This window comes from Schistocerca serialis, chromosome 11 (genome assembly GCF_023864345.2).
Source record: "Schistocerca serialis cubense isolate TAMUIC-IGC-003099 chromosome 11, iqSchSeri2.2, whole genome shotgun sequence".
Lineage (NCBI taxonomy): Eukaryota > Metazoa > Arthropoda > Insecta > Orthoptera > Acrididae > Schistocerca > Schistocerca serialis.
The window spans coordinates 170,594,915-170,612,500 of NC_064648.1; the positions used below are offsets into that span (position 1 = coordinate 170,594,915).

At 42.7% G+C, this 17,586-nt stretch overlaps 1 protein-coding gene across 1 annotated transcript in view; it reads right to left on the reverse strand.

Moving 5' to 3' along the window:
* Positions 1 to 17,586, reverse strand: part of LOC126427370 (5'-AMP-activated protein kinase subunit gamma-1-like) — a 632,906-nt gene that overhangs the window by 92,012 nt on the left and 523,308 nt on the right. Inside the window, exon 7 of the mRNA XM_050089719.1 lies at positions 15,069 to 15,206. Within this exon, the coding sequence (XP_049945676.1) occupies positions 15,069 to 15,206 (138 nt within the window). The remainder of the gene's footprint in view (positions 1 to 15,068; positions 15,207 to 17,586) is intronic.

Consider the following 17,586-nt stretch of genomic DNA (forward strand, 5'->3'; position numbering starts at 1 on the left):
GAGCCACGGGTCGTAACACATCTGAAAGGTAACGTCCACTGTTCAAAGTGCCGTCAATGCGATCAAGAGGTGACCGAGACGTGTAACCAATGGCACCCCATACCACCACGCCGGGTGATACGCCAGTATGGCGATGACGAATACACGCTTCCAATGTGTGTTCACCGCGATGTTGCCAAACACGGATGCGACTATCGTGATGCTGTAAACAGAACCTGACGTTTTGCCATTCGTTCCCCCAGGTTCGTCGTCGAGTACACCATCGCAGGCGCTCCTGTCTGTGATGCAGCGTCAAGGGTAACCGCAGCCACGGTCTCAGAGCTGATAGTCCGTGCTGCTGCAAACGTCGTCGAACTGTTCGTGCAGATGGTTGTTGTCTTGCAAACGTCCCCATCTGTTGACTCGGGGATCGAGACGTGGCTGCACGATCCGTTAGAGCCGTGCGGATAAGATTCCTGTCATTCCGAATGCTAGTGATGCGAGGCCGTTGAGATCCAGCACGGCGTTCCATATTACCTTCCTGAAGCCACCGATTCCATATTCTGCTAACAGTCATCGGATCTCGACCGACGCGAGCAGCAATGTCGCGATACGATAAACAGCGATCGCGATAGGCTACAATCCGACCTTTACCAAAGTCGGAAGCGTGATGGTACGCATTTCTCCTTCTTACACGAGGCATCACAACAACGTTCCACGAGGCAACGCAGGTCAACTGCTGTTTGTGTGTGAGAAATCGGTTGAAAAGTTGCCTCATGTCAGCACGTTGTAGGTGTCGCCACCGGCGCCAACCTTGTGTGAATGCTCTGAAAAGCTAATCATTTGCAGATCACAGCAACTTCTTCCTGTCGGTTAAATTTCGCTTGTGTAGCACGTCATATTCGTGGTGTAGCAATTTTAATGGCCAGTAGTGTATTTACTAACTGACCCAGAAACCATGAGATTTTTGCAGCAAGTGGTATCTAACCTCACTAATCCAGCATAAATGCATATCATCAAATTACATATAGCTCTGTTAACAAATCTTAGAAGCATTACGGAAGTGAAATAGCTAACTAGCCTTATTATCAAATCAGTTTACGTTTATTCTGGGGTTACTCAGCAAGTACAAATTATCAGCCAATTCATCGATACTAACGCGCTGGCAAAACAAAAATCCTAATTATTTAACATCTTTACCTTGCTTGCATGAAGACTTCTGCTTACATGTTCTCGTACTTCCTACCTTAAACTATAGCACTTGGTGACTTCATAGAGCTCAGCACAAAAACTGCCTACTCCATCATCTTTTGCTAACCCATTGTTGTGCTCCAACAGTACAATCTCAGACCACAAGCAATATCTTTGGCTCTGCGCTCGTGCAGAGGCCGCGAAACGCGTTACGTATCATATTCTGGTACCTCATACAAGTGTACCCCAGTAGACTTTTCAATGGTTACACCTCGGAGAAGCAATTCGCATTACCCCATACCGTCGCTTTACCACCGGATGAATAAATTATCTTTTGTGAATGAGCGCTGGTCTTTGTTTCAGCTCAACCATTCCTTAGCATAAAGACGCCATTTCTCGTCAGCAGGAACGACACGAGATAGGAATGGTCCGTGTTGTTCACAAACAAATTGATGACACGCAAGCAGAGATGCACTTAGCGACCGCCCACTGATTTGCGTAATTCTGGCTCAGAGCCTGCGGTACCCACACACTGAATCTTCCCCACAGCACTCAAAATGCCTCATGACGGTGCAATGATCACAGTTCACCACAGTTGGCAGTTCTGGAGTGCACCGGCACCGATCACTGTGGAGTAATGGGTTTAAACTGTATTCATCAATCACCGAAGATATTCCTGAACTTGCAGTCACAAATGTGAAAAACGTCCTCCTCAAAACGAGGAAACCATTTTCTTGCCCTGCTTTGTCCAGCGGCACACATACCTAAAAAAACCGCAGGCAGAAAGTATCACTTCAGTATTAATTCAACAAAATGAATTAAACAAGGAACAACTCCTTTCTTTCTAGGGAATTACCAATAAAATATGGTGTACCACAGGGCTCAATCTTAGGTCCACTACTCTTCTTGATTTATGTGGACGACTTAGTTGAATATATGAGTCCCACAAAAACTATCCCGTTTGCCGATGATACCAGCATATCGCTCACTGGATCCAGTCCAGGAACTTTGCTGTGCACACCAGAAAGTTCTATGGAAAGACTTTCTGAGTGGATCACAAAAACTAACTCATTACAAATACTGAAAAAACTGCGTGTGTGACGAATTTCATTTAATTCCTCCAACTAACCAAATGTCTATTCAAGCCCAGTCCCCTAGAAAATGTTACTGTCACAAAATTCTTGGGTCTTTGGGTTCAGCAAGACTTAAAGTGGGACACACAAACATAACTTGTGTAGAAAACTATCATCTGTGTGCTATGGTGTAAGAATTTTAAAGGCTACAACAAGCAAAACAACAGTACTGCACGCATACTATGCACAGTTCGACTCACTAATCCGATATGGGATCATTTTCTGGGGATACTCAACTCACAGTGTAAAGGTTTTTAGAATGCAAAAAAGAGCCTTAGGAATAATTTGTGGTCTTAAAAAGATGGATTCCTGTAAATCCAATTTTACTGAGCTTGGTGTTCTAAATGTTCCAAGTTTATTGATTTATGAAACTATCTTGTTCACTAGGGACTACCTCCTGAAAACAGGCAAACTGTTACACAACAAAAATGTACACAACTGTAGTACCAGAAGGGAATCAAATATACATCAAAAATATCACAGAACAACCACCTATCAGAGGAGCATAACTAACATTGTTGTAATACTACACAATCAGATACCAGAGGAAGTAAAAATTACTACTCATCCAATATTTAAACTTAAACTAAAGTCATTTCTAATAAAGCACTGTTTCTATTCTGTCAGAGAATTTCTGAATAAGTAACAAAATTAATTGTAATAGGCACCTAATTTTAATTTGCCTACTATTTTTCTAATACTATGTATTATTGTAACTTATCTTTGACCTGTCCAATATCAATTGTACAATTTGTGCTATATGATAAAACTGGACCAATAAAAAAAATCTATCAATCTATCAATCAATGTGCCGTCGCCATGGCAGAATTACACGAACTAAGGTATGAATTGTTGCCACACCCGCCTTATTCACCTGATACGGCTCCATCAGACTTCCCTCTCTTCACAAAACTCAAAATTTTTCTCGGTGGGCGAAGATTCACTTCAAACGAAGAACTGATACTCTGAGTTGGCAACTATTTTGCAGGCCTGTAGGAAACTCATTTTGGAGATGGGACCAAGGCATTGGAACATCGTAGGACGAAGTGCACTAATCTACAAGGAGACCACATTGACAAATAAAAAAATTCAGTCATCTAAGTATTTTTTTCTATTCCGTTCCGAGAACTTTTCGAACCACCTTCATATATTGAAAATAAACCGTTACTTATGGTGTGGCAGTAGTTTAACAGTCTCACACTTACGAGGCTGTTTGTTTACAAAGATTACAAAGACAAACAGCAACATTACTGTATACGCTCCACCACAATTTTCTTTAAACAGTGTGTGTGTGTGTGTGTGTGTGTGTGTGTGTGTGTGTGTGTGTTCTCACAAATTACTTTGTTCAAATTTGTAGGCAAAAATTTTCGCCCCCGCAGCTAGATGCTACCTCTAGCATAACGAACACTGTTGTAGTAGGCGAATTTCCACTGTAATCTCCTTTCGCTTTTTTATCTGACGTGTCTTTTTCTTTTTTGCTGCTGGCGAATCTTGCGGGACGTATGGTCGCGATACCGTAAATTTCTTCATTCGCGACGTTTCATCCAGAACTGCGTTGGACTTCCAGAGGTGCACCTCCTTGCGCCGTCTAAGAGAAGACGCCAAGCTCAGTAACCCAATTTCCCAGGAACTTCGCTCACTGGAAGTGGGGCCAAATAAGCGAACGCGTGTCTAGCTCATCCGCACACGATCGACAGTTTCTCGGAAGGCGACGGTCAAAGATTCTGACGAAACTTGAGATGCCTTGTAGCGCGCGAGAATCTCAATCGATATGGTCGCATACTGGTTAGCGTCGCTTTTGCGTGCCCGTGTTCGAAGCCCAGTTATTGCTTCTATTTACTTTTTTCCATTTACCTGTGCATCTCCGTAGAAGGTTACTACACGAATATTTCTTACGAAATTGTAAAATTACATCCGGGTTTCACAACAAGTCTCTCACGTTTATTACATAATACACCCGTGTATGGTATTTTCAGGTGTTAACAAAACTTTTGAGGGGGGTAGGACGTCAAATAGGCCGACTTGGAACAGGAGAGGCACCACATGACATTTTAATTTCTTCTGTCTATACTATTTCAAATAAATTCGAAAAACTTCGTCAGCATGACCAGGAAGGATTCAGGATTCACACTCATAGCTGTGGAAGTTCAAAAATATAAAACAATTTTTTTTACATGTGTAATTTCATAGTTTTTTCACTTACTACTGGCTGCATTTGTTGCTACAGGTACACTTTTCTTCATAACTAAGAGCTATTCTTCGACGACATTTTCACTGCTAATTAAACACAATTCCCTTAACGCAAAACTCTAGAATTTCGCAAATCTATTAAAAACGGTGCTAAAAATTTTGATTATTAACTATAAAATTTGAGCTTTTTCTTAACATAAAGTTTAAAATGTAACTGTTCATTCAGTTTTTCACAAATTAAATAAATTCTAGAGTTTTATAACCTGAAAGTATGGTTTGTAAGCTGTGCAGAGCTCTTCACTGAATCTCTCCTACTTATGAAGAAAAGTGTACGTATAGCAACAAATGCAGGCAATAGGACGTGAAAAAAAATGATTAAATTTCACTTGTAAATAAAATTATTCTGTCATGTTTTTGAACTTCCTCTCCTGTGAGTGTAAATCCTGAATCCTTCCTGGTCGTGCTGACAAAGTTCTGTCAATTTTGTAAAAGTAGAGACAGTGGAAATTAAAATGTCTTGTGGTGCCTTTACTGCTCCAAGTCGGCCCGTTTGATGTCCTACCCCCCCCCCCCCCCCCCTTAAATTCTCAATTCTTATACTTCAAACAATGGAAAATCCGTGATGAAATGTATCAATATTGTGAAAAGGAACGTTTCTACTCACCATGTAGCGGAGATGCCGAGTCGCAGACACGCACAACAAAAAGACTTTCACGATATCAGCTTTCCGCAAAAAAAAAAAAAAAAAAAAAAAAAAAAAAAAAAAAAAAAAAAAAAAAAAACCTTCGTCAGAAATATACAGGTGTATATAATCTTTTTTTTCGTAATGTCGGGCCACAGTCATATTTCTTTAAAGTCAGTACCGCCATTAGACTTTCTAATTTGCAGTGTTACATTTACACGACCATGATTTTTTCGGTTTCAAAGTGCCATTATCACATGTTTTAAGTGTTATACAGTGCCTAAGATGGCACAGTAAGCCATCTCAGGCACTGTATACCACTTAAAACACCTGATAATGGCACTTTGAAGCCGAAAAATATCATGATCGCGTAAAAGTAACACTGCAAATAAAAAAAAAAACAGTGTAATGGCGGTACTGACTTTAAAGAAATATACAGGTGTGGTTTCAGTTGCCTGACACTGCAGTGGTGTGTGTCAGTTCCGTTTGCGCGCGCTGTGTGTGTGTGTGTGTGTGTGTGTGTGTGTGTGTGTGTGTGTGTGTGTCGTCTATTTTTGAAGAAATCCTTACTGGGCGAAAGCTTTATTTGTAACAGTCATTTTGTAGTGCCGTGTTTCTTGACTTCCGCAAGGCGTTCGATACAGTTCCCCACAGTCGTTTAATGAACAAAGTAAGAGCATATGGACTATCAGACCAATTGTGTGATTGGATTGAAGAGTTCCTAGATAACAGAACGCGGCATGTCATTCTGAATGGAGAGAAGTCTTCCGAAGTGAGAGTGATTTCAGGTGTGCCGCAGGGGAGCGTCGTAGGACCGTTGCTATTCACAATATACATAAATGACCTTGTGGATGACATCGGAAGTTTACTGAGGCAATTTGCGGATGATACTGTAGTATATCGAGAGGTTGTAACAATGGACAATTGTACTGAAATGCAGGAGGATCTGCAGCGAATTGACGCATGGTGCAGGGAATGGCAATTGAATCTCAATGTACACAAGTGTAATCTGCAGCGAATACATAGAAAGAAAGATCCCTTATCATTTAGCTACAATATAGCAGGTCAGCAACTGGAACCAGTTAGTGCCATAAATTATCTGGGAGTACGCTTTAGGAGTGATTTAAAATGGAATGATCATATAAAGTTGATCGTCAATAAAGCAGATGCCAGACCGAGATTCATTGGAAGAATCCTAAGGAAATGCAATCCGAAAACAAAGGAAGTAGGTTACATTACGCTTGTTCGCCCACTGCTGGAATACTGCTCAGCGGTGTGGGATCCGTACCAGATAGTGTCGATGGAGGAGATAGAGAAGATCCAACGGAGAGCAGCGCGCTTCGTTACAGGATCATTTAATAATCGCGAAAGCGTTACGGAGATGACAGATAAACTCCAGTGGAAGACTCTGCAGGAGAGACGCTCAGTAGCTCGGTACGGGCTTTTGTCAAAGTTTCGAGAACATACCTTCACCGAAGAGTCAAGCAGTGTATTGCTCCGTCCTACGTATATCTCGCGAAGAGACCGTGAGGATAAAATCAGAGAGATTAGAGCCCACACACAGGCATAGCGACAATCCTTCTTTCCACGAACAATACGAGACTGGAATAGAAGGGAGAACCGACAGAGGTACTCAATATACCCTCCGCCATACACCGTCAGGTGGCTTGCGGAGTATGGATGTTGATGTAGATGTAGATCTGCGACTCACTTCCTGTATTTCATTCTTATACCAGTTCTCATATTAATTCTTACCTTTATCCTTCAGGAAGATTTGGTGCATTCCTTTGGCCTATACCGATCGTAGAAGTATTCGAAACATAGCGCCAAGACACGTTTGCCACAGGAAAGTTCCTTCTTATGAACCTCACTCGGGGGAAAAAAACCGTTTTTAACATTACTGAAACTTTCACGCGTTGGTAATATTTTGGCAGCAAACAGTACAAAACGGATTACTTAACCCAAAACTGTGGAAGCTACTGGTTACGACTCAAAACACACTAGACGAATTTCGTCGAAAGCAATTTGAAATAAACGTGGGAAGATAAATGGAAAACTAAAATGGAAACAATAAGGTGGTTTCGAACAGGGGGCGCGAAAGTCTGAATTCGTGACGCTAGCGCTTCTGACGGAGACGATTCAACCTCCAAAAGACACATACAGTCGTTGTAGCTCAAAAACTTTGACCACCGTCTTCCCACAAACGGTCCAGTACCTACCTATAAGCTGAGACGCATGTTCCCTTATTTTGACCAGTCTTCCACTGAGCTAAGTTTCTGAGAAATCGGATTATGGCACTTGTGTTCTCGTGAGCGACGTAAGGCAGAACCCGCTCCTCTGTCGGCAAGCGGGGTACATGAAATTCAGTATTCGTGTGGTGTGGCCTACACTGCAACCAGAAAGACGGCAGTGAATATACGGCTAAAGAAACAATAAAGCCTTTGTCGCCTAGAAAAATCAGCTGCAGCAGGGCATGCTATTTAGTCAGGATATTGTCAACTGCAGTTTTCCGAAACCAAAATTTTATCTGCAATGGCGAAGCTGTACAGAGAAGTCATCAAAATATACGTAAGAGGGCTTTCAAAAAGTAAGGCCACTTTTCAAAATTGCGCGACCAACGTACATTCGATTATCGTTTTTTTTGTTTTTTTTTTTTTTTTTTTGTTACGTTGGTACACACGTCCCGAGCATATGTTCAGAGCACCGCGTGTACAACATACTTAGTTTGTTTCTGACACACGTTGGACGTGTTTTAGTGTGTTCGGCGATTCTCGATTATTATAAAAAATGGATTATTATAAAAAATGGAGCAAAGAACTTGCATCAAATTTTGTGTGAAAAATGGAATCAAGTGCTCAAAAACACTTGAAATGTTGACAGTGGCATACGGTGAGCCTCTCTCTCTCTCTCTCTCTCTCTCTCTCTCTCTCTCTCTCTCTCACACACAGGGCTATTACAAATGATTGAAGCGATTTCATAAATTCACTGTAGCTCCATTCATTCACATATGGTCACGACACACTACAGATACGTAGAAAAACTCATAAAGTTTTGTTCGGCTGAAGCCGCACTTCAGGTTTCTGCCGCCAGAGCGCTCGAGAGCGCAGTGAGACAAAATGGCGACAGGAGCCGAGAAAGCGTATGTCGTGCTTGAAATGCACTCACATCAGTCAGTCATAACAGTCCAACGACACTTCACTTCAGGACAAAGTTCAACAAATATCCACCAACTGCCAACTCCATTCGGCGATGGTATGCGCAGTTTAAAGCTTCTGGATGCCTCTGTAAGGGGAAATCAACGGGTCGGCCTGCAGTGAGCGAAGAAACGGTTGAACGCGTGCGGGCAAGTTTCACGCGCAGCCCGCGGAAGTCGACGAATAAAGCAAGCAGGGAGCTAAACGTACCACAGCCGACGGTTTGGAAAATCTTACGGAAAAGGCTAAAGCGGAAGCCTTACCGTTTACAATTGCTACAAGCCCTGACACACGATGACAAAGTCAAACGCTTTGAATTTTCGGCGCGGTTGCAACAGCTCATGGAAGAGTATGCGTTCAGTACAAAACTTGTTTTCAGTGATGAAGCAACATTTTTTCTTAATGGTGAAGTGAACAGACACAATGTGCGAATCTGGGCGGTAGAGAATCCTCACGCATTCGTGCAGCAAATTCGCAATTCACCAAAAGTTAACGCGTTTTGTGCAATCTCACGGTTTAAAGTTTACGGCCCCTTTTTCTTCTGCGATAAAAACGTTACAGGACACGTGTATCTGGACATGCTGGAAAATTGGCTCATGCCACAACTGGAGACCGACAGCGCCGACTTCATCTTTCAACAGGATGGTGCTCCACCGCACTTCCATCGTGATGTCCGGCATTTCTTAAACAGGAGATTGGAAAACCGATGGATCGGTCGTGGTGGAGATCATGATCAGCAATTCGTGTCATGGCCTCCACTCTCTCCCGACTTAGCCCCATGCGATTTCTTTCTGTGGGGTTATGTGAAAGATTCAGTGTTTAAACCTCCTCTACCAAGAAACGTGCCAGAACTGCAAGCTCGCATCAACGATGCTTTCGAACTCATTGATGGGGACATGCTGCGCCGAGTGTGGGAGGATCTTGATTATCAGCTTGATGTCTGCCGAATCACTAAAGGGGCACATATCGAACATTTGTGAATGCCTAAAAAAAACTTTTTGAGTTTTTGTATGTGTGTGCATAGCATTGTGAAAATATCTCAAATAATAAAGTTATTGTAGAGCTGTGAAATCGCTTCAATCATTTCTAATAACCCTGTATATATATATATAAGTGGTACAAGCTCTTCCGAGATGGCAGAGAATCGCTCTGGACGCCCCAGCACAACAACAACAACAGATGATAACGTCGAAGCTATGAAGAAAATTGTTTTGGACAATCGTCAAATTACCGTAAGAAAAGTGGCTGAGGATGTTGGCGTATCGGTCGGCTCGTGTCATGCAATTTTTCCGGATGTTTTGAGCACAGACGTGTGTCGGCGAAGTTTGTTCCGAAACTTCTCGATTCTGATCAGAAGAACTGTCGCAGAGCATCGCTCAGGATTTCTTGAATGATGTCAGTGATGTTTGCTCGAAAGGGTCATAACTGATGACGAAGCATTACTTTACGATTATTACGTCGAAACCAGAACCCAACGTCCCAATGGGAGCATAACAAAAAAAAAGAAAAAAAACCACGCAGAGTTCAATCACTTTTTTTTTCTCAATTACCATGTCGTAGTGCATGATGGATTTTTGCCTCAAGGTCGTACAGTCATTAAGCAGTATTACCTTCACGCTATGCGCGGTTTGCGAGACGCGATACGCAAAAAACATCTGGAATTGTGCAAAGGCTTTTGCATCACAACAACGCACCTGCTCATTCATCGATGCTTGAGAGAGATTTTCTGGCCGAAAACAACACGACCATTACGCTTCAGCCACCGTATTCGCCGGATTTGGCCCCGTGCGACTTTTTCCTGTTCCAAAAACTGAAGATAGCTATGAAAAAACGAAGATTTTCAACGATTAAGGAAATAAAAACGGCATCGCTTGAAGTAGTCAAGGCTGTACCAAAAAGTACTTACGGGAAGTGCTACAGGGATTGGAAGAAGCGTTGGCAAAAGTGTATTGTATCTGAGGGGGATTACTTTGAAGGGGACAACATGAATATTGATGAATAAATTAATATTTTTCTAATAAAAATATGAAGTCACTTTTTGAACACAACTCGTACATGTGGATTATTTTAACAGAAATGACGAAGCCATGAAACTTTACGATATATGGGTAATATCTCTACACAATCAGTAGATAAATTTTTATCTTTGACGTACGGCAGTTCGATAGTTTTATCTCCGAGAAGTATTATCTCTGCCGATCACGTATAAACTAGCCTGCCCGTTTCCGCGCGTTACCCGTCAGTCAGCACGACTCAGCGGAAACAGGGGCACCTCTGAGGATGTCCACCACAGTTCTGGCCGAAACGTCAGGTGACACACAAGATTCGCAGACCCGGGAGAGTCATCAGTAACTGTGACATCCGTAATAAAAGCGTTCCCTCTGTCTCTTTCTGCATTCATTAACTGCCGCATCATGGACATACCCTTCCCTTGGAATGCCATGGCCAATAGGAAAGCCGTTCTCATCTGAAGTACAGGACACAAAACAATCATGCAAATTAGGACTGCTGGTATATTTTTTAAAATACAGGGTATCCGATACATCGATACTGAAAATATGATCGATAACGACCCTCGATGTATGGACGGAAAGTATCGATATATCAACCGCAATAAAAGATATCGACGCACCGGCCCTCAAAAATATCGGTTGCACACTGTAAATACACAGCAGATTTTGCAACTGTATATATATAGCTACTGATTTATTATTAGATATTTTGTAAATAAACAGCCTAGCAGTGTGTCTATCGCACTTAGAGCTTGGCGACAACCAAATTGCTAACAATACTAATTGCACGTACAGTAAATGGCGCAATACAAGGTGTCCGATGTGTCCGTCAAATGGTTCAAATGGCTCTGAGCACTATGGGACTCAACATCTGAGGTCATCAGTCCCCTAGAACTTAGAACTACTTAAACCTAACTAACCTAAGGACATCACACACATCCATGCCCGAGGCAGGATTCGAACCTGCGACCGTAGCAGCCGCGCGGTTCCTGACTCAGCGCCTAGAACCTCTAGACCACCGCGGCCGGCCGATGTGTCCATCGTTTGGTTTCGTCACAAATCGGATTTTCACCCTCCCCCTCCCCTCCCCTCCCCTTCCCTCCACTGCAACCGGAGTAGTACGTAGTGCGACCTATACTTGTTCCGCAAAGTCAAAGAGAAAGACTGCGCGCGAAGGCTCCAAAAATAGCAAGACTCCCTCACACCGTGAAAGCAAAATTATGTTCTACTATAGTTCCAAAAGAAAAATTTCAAATATTCACCGAAAATTGCGAAAAAAGTAAAATAAAAAGAAAATATCGGCACTCGATACTGCCATTTCAGTATTTTATAACGGATTGCTATTAGAATCATTCTGGTCCTGCGTGGATTAATATCACCAGCGTAGCAGCAGTTGCTGGAAACCTATTAACTTCCTCCCGCATGCCCCCCCCCCCTTTTACACACACACACACACACACACACACACACACACACACACACACACACACACACACACACCACTCTGCTCCTAGCGCTTCTCCTTGCCTCATTAGCACAACCAGCGCATTCAATCCACTGATTTAAGGGGACGCTGTATGTCATATACCGCCAATGTTAAATTATCGAATTTTGAGACCCATTACCTTAAATACTTTTTAAGACGCCAACTTACAACTTTCTATAATTATTGAATGCACCTTTCTAGATACACTGATCAAGAATTATTATTAAAATTGTATTGTTGGGCATGTTATCTTCTTTCTTCCAAGCACTCAATTTTGTGACAGAATTCTGTAAACAAATGAACATAAAAACAGAACAACTCAGGATGTTTTAATTATTCTAGTTCCATATATATGTTGAATCTCACACTTGATATGCTGTGAAAATTTCATGTCTCTACCATCAGTACTTTTTTAGAAAACGATTCATTTATTGCAAAATATGTAGTTCAGACATATTGAGGCTTAAACCTTCTTTATTACAAATTCTTACACAGACTTACATTTCTGCGTCTTTCATGCACTAGAATTGCCCTGGCCCATAGTCTGTGTCTTCTTCAGTGCCACAACAGCCCAGCCCTTGCCAATTCCATTTCTTTCTTGCTCCTTTTGTCATTTGCTGAGCAGCTAACTCTGCTTCACGTACACGAAGCTCATCCAGTTCCCGCAGTCTTTTAGCTGTGTCTTGGCCAAATCTTACCCCTAATTCTCCAGAACCTTAAGCCTTTCATAATTCCCACCATTAAAAGTTATTATAGCGTGAGACACTGCTAACATCGTAAGACTAAAAAGTACATTTTTAGGCACACGGGACTCCACATCATTATTGAAGGACTCATTCGCATTCTGCGTCTTCCCATGTAAACACTTTTTTACGAGCTCAGGATTTGCCAGCTCTCCGTAAATAGCTTTGATTGCCTCTATTACTGCCAAACAAGAGAATGTTTGTATGTAAATTCAGAAAATTCAGCTTGCCTGTATTTACACCAAGTGTTTGCTGGAGGTGGACACAAATCATGACATGGCTAGGACAGGTGTTTTCAAGTACTTCAGAAGAAAATGCAGGTCTCACAAATCTGTTACCAGCAAATTTGCGTTTCTTCAAGCTACTTCCACTCTTACTCATGATAATCACACTACTTTCAACGAAAACTAGTATTAGAAACAAATGACTGAATTGTTTCATCGTAATGCCAACTTCCGAGACGTAGCAGTAGGCACGAAACAAAGCAAATCGCAGCCTTCTGGACTGTAGACGTTCACCTCAACATTCAAAACATTCTTTGAACGTCTCACAATTGTCCGATTTTAATGTATTATATATTAGGGTGACGTTCTTGAGGACAATATTATGGAAATGGAAGAGGATGTAGATGAAGATGAAATGGGAGATATGATACTGCGTGAAGAGTTTGTCAGAGCACTGAAAGACCTGAGTCGAAACAAGGCTCCCGGAGTAGACAACATTCCATTAGAACTACTGATGGCCTTGGGAGAGCCAGCCCTGACAAAACTCTACCATCTGGTGAGCAAGATATATGAGACAGGCGAAATACCTGCAGACTTCAACAAGAATGTAATAATTCTAATCCCAAAGAAAGCAGGTGTTGACAGATGTGAAAATTACGGAACTATTGGTTTAATACGTCACAGCTGCAAATTACTACCACGAATTCTTTACAGACGAATGGAAAAACTGGTAGAAGCCGACCTCGGGGAAGATTAGTTTGGATTCCGTAGAAATATCGGAGCACTTGAGGCAATACTGACCTTACGACTTATCTTAGAAGAAAGATTAAAGAAAGGCAAACCTACGTTTCTAGCATTTGTAGACTTAGAGAAAGCTTTTGACAATGTTAACTGGAATACTCTCTTTTAAATTCTGAAGGTGGCAGGGGTAAAATACAGGGAGCGAAAGGCTATTTACAATTTGTACAGAAACCAGATGGCAGTTATAAGAGTTGAGGGGCATGAAAGGGAAGTAGCGGTTGGGAAGGGAGTGGGATAGGGTTGGAGCTTATCCCAGATCTAATTCAATCTGTATATTGAGCAAGCAGTAAAGGAAACAAAAGAAAAGTTCGGAGTAGGTATGAAAATCTGTGGAAAAGAAACAAAACTTTGAGGTTCGTCGATGACATTGTAATTCTGTCAGAGACAGCAAAGGACTTGGGAGAGCAGTTGAATGGAATGGACAGCGTCTTGAAAGGAGGATATAAGATGAACATCAACGAAAGCAAAATGAGGATAATGGAATGTAGTCGAATTAAATCGGGTGATGCTGCGGGAATTAGATTAGGAAATGAGAGGCTTAAAGCAATAAATGGGTTTTGCTATTTGAGGAGCAAAATAACTGATGATGGTCGAAGTAGATAGGATATAAAATGTGGACTGGCAATGGCAAGGAAAGCGTTCCTGAAGAAGAGAAATTTGTTAACATCGAGTATAGGTTTAAGTGTGAGAAAGTCTTTTCTGAAAGTATCTGTATGGAGTGTAGGCATGTATGGAAGTGATACGTGGACGATAAATAGATTGGACAAGAAGAGAATAGAAGCTTTCGTAATGTGGTGCTACAGAAGAATGGTGAAGATTAGATAGGTAGATCACGTAACTAATGAGGAGGTACTGAATAGAATTGGGGAGAAGAGGAGTTTGTGGCACAACTTGACTAGAAGAAGGGATCGGTTGGTAGGACACATTCTGAGGCATCAAACGATCACCAATTTAGTACTGGAGGGCAGGACGGATGGTAAAAATGGTAGAGGGAGACCAAGAGATGAATACACTAAGCAGATTCAGAAGGATGTAGGTTGCAGTAGGTACTGGGAGATGAAGAAGCTTGCACAGGATAGAGTAGCATGGAGAGCTGCATCAAACCAGTCTCTGGACTGAAGACCACAACAACATACATAATGTATTACATACGAAAATGTTCAGCAAAGTCCAAAGTGCATTACGGAGAAGAAAACAAGTAAAATTTCAACGAATTTTACGTACAATGTCCCCTTAAACGGAGTGGGCAAAATACGTAATACTGGCCCTGGTATATATGACTGCCCACGCCTACGATAGGCAACCCAACTTACATCTCGCGCGTCAGGGAAAGACGATGTGACTCGGGTTGCCTACCTTAGGCGTGCGCAGTAGGTATTCCGTCGGCCGGCCTGTAGTACAGGTACAGGTACAAGTATGTCTTGTGGACTCACCGTTGTAGACGAGCGCGAAGAATGCCTTCTTGACGAGCAGCTGCGTGTCAAAGACGACCAGCTTGGCGCTGGTGGGGATCAGGTCGTAGCACTTGTGGAAGCGGAAGAACTTGACGAAGATCTGCGCCTCGTCCTCCTCTGAAACAACAGCGGGCGGCGGCGTCAGACAACTTACACGTACAGTCACCACACAACTATGTAAAAAGAAAACGTCGTGTGGGAGTTATTCCGAGTAATATGGCAGTTTCCAGAACGAATTTTCACTCTGCTGCGGATTTGAAGTGTTCTGGCAGATTACAAGTGTGTGTATCTGACTCGGACTCGAAGCCGGGACCTTCACCACTGGCAGGCAAGTCCCTCAGGCGGGGTACTGGCGGAAGTAAAGATCTGACAGCTCGCGTTGCTCAGTCGGTAAAGGCGAAGGTACCTGCTTCGAGTCCCAGTTACACATTTTAAATCCACCTGGAAGTTCCGATATGGGAGAGTTAGGACATAGTTTGCGACTGTGTATACAGTCTTACCTGGACTAGATGCTCATCGCTTTATTGGAAAACACCTCCGGCATTCAGTTTTCTGACTCGTGCATCTCCACGCCTCCTTCCACAGACAGGCGTTAAATTTTTTTAACAATTCATTTCTTAGCGTTTGGCGTAGTAGATCACATGAATCAAATATAAACAATATACAATACAAACATTAAGTATGCATGCAAAACCTACAGCTCATATAAAAGAAAAAGAAAGAATCGATACAAATAAAGACACAAAATATATAGGACCACAAAGTACGAGGTGGTTTGACAAGTCTGGTGAATTTCCATGAGAGAATGAAACATTCTTTTTTGCGCCTTCATTGTTGGTAAGCTTGAGTGTGCCGGGGTTTGCATAAAAAGTTTCAATAGCGTACAGTTGACTGTTGACAGCCGCCTGAATTGATCAGTCCACCGACTGCGACTGACAAAGGAGAAAACAGAGTTTCGTGCTGTTAATAAACATTTCGATTTGCAGTATTTGAGTGCCGCACAAATCAAAACAGAACTGCCTGAAGTTCACGCGGACTCTGCACCGTCATTGAAGATCATTTATTTTTTGGATTAAAGAATTAAAACGTGGTCGACCAACTACCGAAGACCGTTCCGGCCATCCAGTTGAGGTCGCTATAGAGGAAACCATCGACGAAATAAAAAATAAAAAAAAAAACACTTGAGATTGCTGAGACTGTAGACATCTCAACTGAGCAAGTGGACAATATCGCGCTCGGAGAGTTGGCTACGAAGAAGATGGGCGCTATATGGGTGCCGCGATTGCTCAGAGTCTACCGAAACCGCATCCGGCACAAGATTTCAACGCAATCTCTGCATGTCCATCTTTTTCAAAGATAGTTGCGGAACTTGGCTGTTCGATACAGCATGTCAAATCGAACACCTCCCAGCCGTCTAATTTCCAAACTTACTTTATCTGGCTTCCAGTTTCGGCGATTTACTAGGCTGTCTTCACGCCCCTGACCGTCGTGTAGGAATATTCCAACTCGGTTCTGACCAGAAGAGGGGCCAGGAATACTGGTGTTGAAACTTCCTGGCAGATTAAAACTCTGTGCCGGACCAAGACTCGAACTCGGGACCTTTGCCTTTCGCGGGCAAGTGCTCTACCATCTGAGCTACCGCCCCGTCCTCACAGCTTTACTTCCGCCAGTACCTCGTCTCCTACCTTCCAAACTTTACAGGAGCTCGTCTGCGAAACTTGCAGAACTAGCACTCCTGAAAGAAAGGAGAGCTTCTGTAAAGTTTGGAAGGTAGGAGACGAGGTACTGGCGGAAGTAAAGCTGTGAGGACGGGGTGTGAGTCGTGCTTGGGTAGCTCAGTTGGTAGAGCACTTGCCGGCGAAAGGCAAAGGTCCCGAGTTCGGGTCTCCGTCCGGCACACAGTTTTAATCTGTCAGGAAAATTTCATATCAGCGCACACTCCGCTGCAGAATGAAAATCTCATTCAATACTGGTGCTGTATTAGTAGATTTCTCCTTGCTTCAGCGATCACTTCAACCATCATCTGCCCATCAGATGGTGGTTGAAGTGTTCGCTGAAGCAAGGAGAAATTACTACTAAGTCGGCCGCGGTGACCGAGAGGTTCTAGGCGCTTCAGTCTGGAACCGCGCGACTGCTACGATCGCAGGTTCGAAAAAATGGTTCAAATGGCTGTGAGCACTATGGGACTTAACTGCTGACGTCGTCAGTCCCCTAGAACTTAGAACTGCTGGCCCCTCTTTTGACCAGAACCGAATTGGAAACTTCCTACACGTCGGCGGGTGCCTGAAGATGGCGTAATAAATCGCCGAAACTGGTAGCCAAATAACATAAATTTGGAAACTCGACGGCTGAAAGGTGTTTAAATTTGACATCCTGTTTCAATGCGAAGTCTGGCGATGCTTAACTGCAGTCCGCAAGACTTTTTACGCCGATTTGTGACTACTGAAAAAACCTGGATCCATTATTAAACACCAGAGTCAAAACAGCAGCCGACACC